Source organism: Primulina eburnea, chromosome 11, assembly GCF_022965805.1.
Source record: "Primulina eburnea isolate SZY01 chromosome 11, ASM2296580v1, whole genome shotgun sequence".
NCBI lineage: Eukaryota > Viridiplantae > Streptophyta > Magnoliopsida > Lamiales > Gesneriaceae > Primulina > Primulina eburnea.
Window position 1 is genome coordinate 32,467,422 of NC_133111.1, and position 8,028 is coordinate 32,475,449.

At 37.2% G+C, this 8,028-nt stretch overlaps 1 protein-coding gene across 3 annotated transcripts; it reads right to left on the reverse strand.

Annotated features, from left to right (window-relative positions):
* Positions 1-594: 594 nt before the first annotated feature.
* On the reverse strand, positions 595-4,240 carry LOC140805114 (ABC transporter I family member 6, chloroplastic-like). 3 transcript variants are annotated; one of them, XR_012112274.1, is made up of 7 exons: positions 3,935-4,240; positions 3,448-3,498; positions 2,313-2,534; positions 2,109-2,231; positions 1,542-1,718; positions 1,064-1,212; positions 595-743 (listed from the first exon to the last, which is right to left on the reverse strand). XR_012112274.1 is itself a non-coding variant. In XM_073161309.1 (6 exons), exons 1-6 carry the CDS (start codon positions 4,184-4,186, stop codon positions 1,126-1,128), a joined length of 912 nt encoding a protein of 303 aa, XP_073017410.1. In that variant the 5' UTR covers positions 4,187-4,240; the 3' UTR covers positions 595-1,125. The 3 variants fall into 3 exon arrangements, 1 of the variants encoding a protein (XP_073017410.1); XR_012112273.1 differs by having other exon boundaries at positions 595-928; XM_073161309.1 differs by having other exon boundaries at positions 595-1,212.
* Between the last annotated feature and the right edge of the window lie 3,788 nt (positions 4,241-8,028).

Genomic DNA, 8,028 nt, shown 5'->3' on the forward strand with positions numbered 1-8,028 from the left:
TTTCTTACCGTTCCTTGAAATTCTTTCTGGAGTAGCGCAGCGGCCTTTCTCTACATAGTTCTGGTTCTGTTCGTCTCTCTCTTTTCTAGTGTTTTTCATCTTCTGTGCTAGTTTGTTTCTACAAAAACTGTGGGTATTTAAGAGTTGATGGTTTTGTGCCTAGTGGATTACAATATAGGATTTATTGTATATGGATCAATGATCATCTGTCTGTGCTAGCCCTACAATCTGCATGGCTTTGCTTGATGTCTTACTGTTGTTGTGGCCTGTGATTATCTGTCTGTGCTAGCCCTACATTATGTGCTAATGATTTTTTATTTATATTATTTTTTTATCTTTTCAAAGTATTTAATTTAAATCGTATAAAATATTTTATATATGTTGAATTTTAAAATTTATGTCAAATGCGCTTTACTTCGATAAAGCGTGCGCCTCGCCTTGCGCCTCAGGTCCCAAGACACCTTTGCGCTTTAGTGCGCCTTGCGCCCCAAATAACTATGACTATAATACATAGTGCAAAGATTTTCAATGGTGATAATATATACCAAATGACAAGAAATGCTAGCTACGAACAAAAACCTGGTTATTCCAAAATAAATAAATAAAAGAATGTCATTCCATTTGGTCAAATATCAATCCAACTGTGAAAATAGGGTACAAAATCCCAATGCTACTCCAATAAACAAGAGTTAAGCCAAGATTCACTTATTTCCGACTCAATTCTCGCAACACATATGTATAATCTGCGTAGATATAAGCCGGGAGAGACCCTTTGTCAGAAACACGTATCAATAACACTTATTGTACAATCACGACCTGAAGGTACATGTAGCAACTATACAGCACTAGCACAAGAATGATAAAACAACTAGACTTCAAGCCAAGACTGTTGTTGACTAATCGATCCATTTGTTAATTGAGGAATTGCCTAGCAACACATGATCTTCATTGTCAAACAAGAATTTGGAAGCTCTCTTCTATTTCCACGTTTGGTGCCAATGGAAGTAAATTTTCAGCAAACAACGACCATCTAGAGGATCGGAGAGAAATATAAACTACTTACAAGTTATAATTTAGGAAGTGTAGGAAGCACTATCAAAGCGAGAGCCCAGGCTCCTTCAAAAACTAGGCAGCAGAAATTGCCTTGTATCCTTCTCTCTCCAGAGTTTCGGCTAAGGTAACATCCCCAGTCTTCACTATCCTGCCATTTTCCTGCAAAAGGAAACAGTTATGCATAAACCAAATAATTTTTCACAAAACGAGTGAAAGGCAAGATCTATTCGCATCCTCAGGTTTACTGTGGACAACCAATTAGCAACTGATGGTACATTGATTTTTAGGACTTGAGTCCAGGTTCGAATACAACAGCTATGAGATATGGCTAAAAAACAAGTTTGAGATAGACTTCAAGTGGCACGAACAATGAAACAAGAACAGAACAATAAATGGATGGGAAAGTTCTAGAATCTGATTTTTCATTCACAAAAGTTCAACATAACAAATGTCTCGATGTACTTACTTCTACAATATAATTTGCTTACCATTATGTGAATATAGGTTGGTTTAATGAATTCCAAAAGACGTAGATAGTGGGTGATCATCAAAATTGAATTATTGGGAGTCAGAAGCCCATTAACCGATTTTGCTACATCTCGAAGAGCATCAACGTCTAAACCAGAATCTATTTCATCCAATATAGCCATGTCTGCACCAAGAACCTGTCAAGAAGAGGAACCTTTAGTGTTCTTTTCCTTTTGGCAATTAAAACAAACCTGAAGGCACTTGATAGCTTAACAACAGTTGCCACATTCAATTTAAATAGAGTACATGTGTGATAGAGAAAGTGCCCCCCTTCTAAAATAATATAGCAAAATGCAAAAATTCATTCAGACAGAAATATAAACAGCTTGCACCACAGGGTACAAAATTATTTTAGCATGTATGCCTACATAGATCTATTAAGAAATATATAAGAAAAAAAATGCAGTCTATGTCTACATAGATCTATTAAGAAATATATAAAGGAATTTGAGATTTTTAACCACAATTAGGAAACTTCTACTTAGGTGAAAACAAACTATGCAAGTCACCAAGTTCTGAGACTATACCGCAAGCTGTAAAATCTCATTGCGCTTCCTTTCTCCACCACTGAAGCCTTCATTGACATTTCTATTCAAAAAATCTACTTTCATATTCACAATCTCAAGCTTAGGTGCCACATAACCATAAAACTGCAATGAAAATTAAAATGCTGATGATCAATATAAAGGTTTAAAGGAAAATCAGACAAAACTAATTTATCAAATAACAACCTCAATTGGCCCAAGCTCCGGAAGCCCAAGTTTTCTCCTTCGAGCATTGTATGCCATGTTCAAGAAGTCGATATTGCTAACTCCAGGAATCTCAACAGGAGACTGAAAACTCATAAACAATCCAGCCACAGCTCTTTCCTCAGGTTCCATCTCCAACAAATCTCGACCTTTATATGTTACACTGCCTCCTGTAATTTCATAATCCGGATGACCAACAAGGACCTAAAAGAATCAAAACATCAACCACAATTTAATAAAAAACAAAGTGTAGCTTCACGTATGTGAAATGAATAGTTTTTAAGTGATATATTATTAAATAAACCATTGGAATCCATAAAGCGTTTATAACATAAAGCATGAGTTTACACACACTGATGGAGAGGGATTGGATGTATGATAACTTGTGTGAGTTATACACTAAATTTATGTGGACCCATTTATCTAATAATGTAAACTATTTCGAGTAGCATAAACTAAAATGTATACAGAGTATTCAATTATAGACCACAAATATTCGTATTTCCATGATAGTTTAAGAAAAAGATTAATGACCAAACAATGACAGTTTAGACTTTTCTCTTTTTCAAATTTAAATCAAAACAAGTGGTCAAGGACATCAAATTATTTATTAACTATGAGTGTGGTAAAGAAGAGCAAATTCCGTATAAGAGAAGTTAAGGCAGATGTATTTATTTGCTCAGGTTGAACTAAATCCACTATACCCACGTCAAACAAGCATCCCCATCATCAAGCAAAGGCATAAAAATCAACCGTCCACATTTTATTTAATTTGTTTAAAATGGAAGAAATAACATACAAATTTCAAATGAGCAGAGTTCCCACTTGATTTGACCAATACTCTGCGACACTGAAACATTCATGCAAACAGAATTTGAAATAGTTCGGACTAGCTAAAGTACAAGCTTGAAGAATTTATACTTTACAAGAACAACTCAAGCTCGTTCTTAACCCAAAATTCATTTAATCAGTTTGTATGAGCTCAATTCGGCCTAATAAAATAAAGCAATTAAAACTTGAGCTCGGCTAGAAAGATAACATTCTCGACTCAATCTTTACGTGCGCCTGAAACTACAATATCAAAATCGCAAACCACCACCATGAGAAGGGTAACGACCTTTGCAAATGTACTCTTCCCAGATCCATTCTTTCCCATCACAGCGTGAACCTTTCATATGCAACAACCAAATTAGGAGCCAAAGAAACTGAAAAACTATGTGCTTACAACTAGAATTAGAGCAATAAATCCATGCAAACAAATGCTTCTCGAACACAAATTCCAATCCCACTTCAGCACATAGCTAAATATAATTTATAAAGCCTTCTTTCTAGAAATTTGACTGCAACACAAGTCGTCAATTTCCTGAAGAATATCATAAATTAATACATAATGCAGTGAGTTCAAAAATTACGCAGTAGATTTATGAAAAGATTAATTCCAGTTCATTATCAAACTATCCTTTTGCCCAATTAACATCTGTACATCTCCAACTTAGTCCCAATTTAACTGCTGATCATAATTGCATCAGTAAATGGAATTAACCTTATCCAAATATTCCATATTTTTTTTATACAACGCAGAAAAAAAAACTCAAATTAGGCACCTCGCCTTCGTGAACAGTGAGATTAATGCCTTTAAGAATTGGCTGCTTGGACTCCACGATTACGGCGGAGAGATCTCTGACTTCAAGCAGGAGTTTCGGAGCGCCGGCACCGCCGGAGGTGGAGGAGGACGGAGTTTCAACAGAGACTGTAGCTCGAAGCCTCAGGGTGCGAGGTGTCCGGATAAAACCCCGGCAGTGTACGTCGACGGCGGAGTTTCGGAAAGTCAAGGCTGGAGTACAGAGAGCAGCCATTGGCGAAGAAGATGAATCACGTCGCTGTGTTGTTACGCTAATTCACTGAAGTCGCGCTATATATTTGTCGCGCTTATATAGTTATGCTATTATTATATCAACATTAATCTTATAAGTAAATCACTCTTGGTTAAAGATGATAATTTTCTTAGTCGGCTTGGGACTTGGCAATAAAAGCCGAAATTGAGACGATGATCTTCGATTTTTTCGAGTTTTTTATCATCAAACTCACTCCGAAAATAATAATAATATCAATATGAATATTATCACTAATGATAATATATAATAATAAATTTAAATTCGGAGAATCGCTGAACTTGTCATCGTCTTGTCCCATTAATATTTTTGAAACGAAAATGAAAATTTCATCCTGCGATTTTGGGTTTGTGGGTATGGGGACGGGGACGAAACAACAGCACAATATGATCTCAGAAGATCAGATAAATGCTATAATGAGTGTGATGCTTTTTAGTATGTTGAGCTTTTAAGATAACGAGTAATTATTTGATTTGCTCAAAATGACGTTGGATAGATAATGTGTTGCTTGATAAAAATGATGATCTCCTTTTTCTATATAGGGTTGATCCTTATATATAGAAAGCTTTGAATCCAACGTCAAGAAACAAAACGGCTTCTTTGACTTTGAGTAAATCAGCTTTATCACCTAAAAAGGGTCTTGCAGAAAGTTTCAGAATAATCAGTCTTTGTCTCATCCAAAACTAGTAAGGAACGTTAAATGTCTTCGTACAGCATTAATGGTGCCATCAATACTAGTACTAGGTAAAGTAATGGTAACATTTAAGACTTGTAACTATCAAACAAAAGACGTTAAGTTCTTCTTGTTTAAGCTAAGTTCTAATTCTGCTTCTGCTTTTCTAAGTTCTGAAGTACTTGAGAAGTACTAATTCTGTTTAAGCAATACGAGAACTTCTGCTTATTATATTGTCTTCTGATTTTACCTTCACGGCATACTGGTTTTAACTCTCATCACCACAATTAAATTAAGTCTTAACAATTTCTCCCTTTGTGTTGATTTCAAAACCTAGATGTTAGTAACGACGAAGAATAACAGTTATGATATAAAGCAGATAGCTTGTTTCCTCATCTTGAGGATCTTTATTTCTGAAGGAAGATTCTGCATGATGTACTCCAGTTCTGCCTTCTTCTGTCCTGCCTTCTACTTCCCTCTTCTTGGCATCATGAACTTGGATTCGAGTGAGTAAGTCATCCACTCGACCAGTAAGAGCAATAATTCCATGATTCAGTATCTCCAGGTAAGGTGTTTCATTCGAGACTCGTTCATTAAGAGCAAGAATAGATTGAGATTGAGACTCAATCTTGGTATCAATAAATTCCAGTCTCGAATCCATAGCTTCAATTTTGTTGGAGACTGAACGAATCGATGAATCATTATCAGAGACATTTTTAAGGATATCAGCTTGACCAATAAAGATGTTACCCTGACTTGAGAGAACAGTTTGTCGGAATACACTAGTTTCAACATGTAGCTTGGCCAACGATTCTGCAGTGCGAGTGACCTCTTTAGAGATGCAGTTACAGAAGAATTTTGTGGCACTAACCTCACCAGCATGTTCAAAGACAACTGCTTAACTATCTCTGAAATATTGTTCAGATTTCTTTGTAGAATATCTATCTGAAACTCAAGATCAAACTGATCTTCCAGGGATGGAGATCTTTGAAGCATACGCTGTCTGATCTCTGCAAGATGAGCGATGCGAGTAGGAGAATCATCAGAAAGGACAATCAAAGTAGTAGAAGTGATAGTTTCTGGTGGAGCAGCAGATAGAGCAGTAGACTGTTCTGCAGAAGTTTCTCCAGCAGCAGTAGTTTGTTCAGGAGCTACACTCTCTTCTAGTTGGGCAGCTTCAGTGGCTTCCAGTGGGTCAACAGTTGGAATAGATTCAGATGGAATATTCAAAAGAGCTTCCATTTCTGCTTGGTGTTCAGCAAAAAATTTCTCCAAATTTGGCAGTGATTGGGATGGAGCAGCACCTGATTCTTCCATTGGTTGATCCGCTGGTTGAGTTTCTGAATGTACCATATCAGCAACCTGAGCTGCTTCTGGTGCAGTAGAGGCAGCAACAACAATAGATTGAATTACTTCATCAAAAGCCAATTCACGAACAGAAATAAGAGATGATGACTGAGTAGGAAAAGTCGGGGATACAAGAGTACTGGAGACCTTAGCATCTGAAGGAGCTGAGGTCCTTTCCTCAACTGGCTTAATCTGAAGAACGTTTGGGACAAAATCTACATGGTACTGCAAAGGCTCCGCAAAAACCTGTTCTTGAGCAAGAAGTTGCTCATTCATCACTCTCAATCGGTCAGTCAGAATTTGAATCACATTCTGGTCTTGAATAGCAGTAGGATTCACATAATCAAAGTTAGACTTTAAGGTCTTCAAGACAGAATCCATCTTTTGACATTTTAGCTTATCAAGAATGTAACACCTTCTGCTGATAGACGCAATCACATTTTTTGTCTTAGCAGTAGCAAAGACCTGCTTTTCATTCTTCACCATTTTTGCGTAGGCACCTGGTGTTCTTAGATATGTGATTGGGTGGAAAATTCTGACCTTTAACCAATCATCAAAGAAAATCATGTCTTCACTGGCAGATTTATCAATTTCGTCCATGTGAAGATCAATAGCAGTTTGGACAAATGACTCGGTGCCATGAGTTTGTGGTTCTTCAAGAAGTTTTCCTTTTCCTTTGTCTATAGATGATACAGGAATGTCTAAAAGTATAAGATCATGCTAAAGGTTCTCTAATAAAAACTCCAGACGTGGATCTGAAAATCGAAAGAGAAGTTGAAGTTGTTGCAGTAGAAGTGACTGCTGGGATTGAGGAGGGGACATATTCTGGTTTTGAAGAGTGACTTCTAGAAAAACTTTTCTCAGAGGGACATTGTCAAAATCAAAAAGGGCTGCTGTTTTCTTGAGACGGATGGTGGTTCTGTGTTTCTTTTTGCTTGGGGTGGTTGGGAGTGAGGCTTTGGTCGGAGCAACAGATTCTTCAGATACGGTCTTATCTGAATCAGTCAAGACACTCACTCTCTTCCTTTAGCCTTCTTCTGAGGAGCTTGAGCCTCAGTTAGAACATCGCCAATCTCCTTCTTAAGAGCAACAAAATCAGTCACAGTTGCCTTTGGCCTTAAAGCAAGTATATTATAAGCATCGGCCAATGTGACAGATGAACCATCGTGTTCAGAAGTCAGTGGAAAACCAGCATCCTTCAACATTTTTCTAATCTGAACATCAAAACCTGTATTTTATTAAAATCATATCCTTCGTGATTTTGAAAAGAAAACGACTCCAATCCATTTTAGCTCCAGAAGTGATGGCTATCATCACTTGAACTTTTTCCTTGGTCAGCCTATCAAAAATACCAGCTTTGACCAGAAGTTCCTTAGCCACAATATCAACAAGGACTTGGTACTCCATCTTCAGAAGCTTCTTGAAGTATGAGGGAGAGAGTTCTTCTCCAGAAGCTGAGAAAGAGGTGAGAGCAGAAGACATCTCCTCTTTAGAAAGAACCGAACATTCGAAATTCCCTGAAATCGGAAGAAAGAAAGTTGACCCCAGTAGAGCAACATCAATGGAGATGGATGCATCTCCCTGTGAGTAAATGATCTTCTCATCTTTAACGGTCGCTTTAGAATAGAAGTACAAGAGGGTAGTCTTGTAGATGACAGCGGGAGCTTCCAAGAATCTTCTAAGACCAGATTTTTCAATGGCCTTAAACATATTGACAACGTTCTCATCGTTGATGGTCAGAATTGATGCAAAGTTAACTTGATAAGCGTTTAGAGTATAAGCTCCA

What these genes read in the sequence shown, in the direction of transcription:
- LOC140805114 (XM_073161309.1), bottom strand. Translation starts at nt 4,186, where the DNA reads ATGGCTGCTCTCTGTACTCCAGCCTTGACTTTCCGAAACTCCGCCGTC. An exon ending in CGGAGCTTGGGCCAATTGAG is followed by an intron (nt 2,232 to 2,312) that starts GTTGTTATTTGA and finishes TTTTCATTGCAG; the next exon opens with TTTTATGGTTATGTGGCACC. An exon ending in CAACCTATATTCACATAATG is followed by an intron (nt 1,213 to 1,541) that starts GTAAGCAAATTA and finishes TTCCTTTTGCAG; the next exon opens with GAAAATGGCAGGATAGTGAA.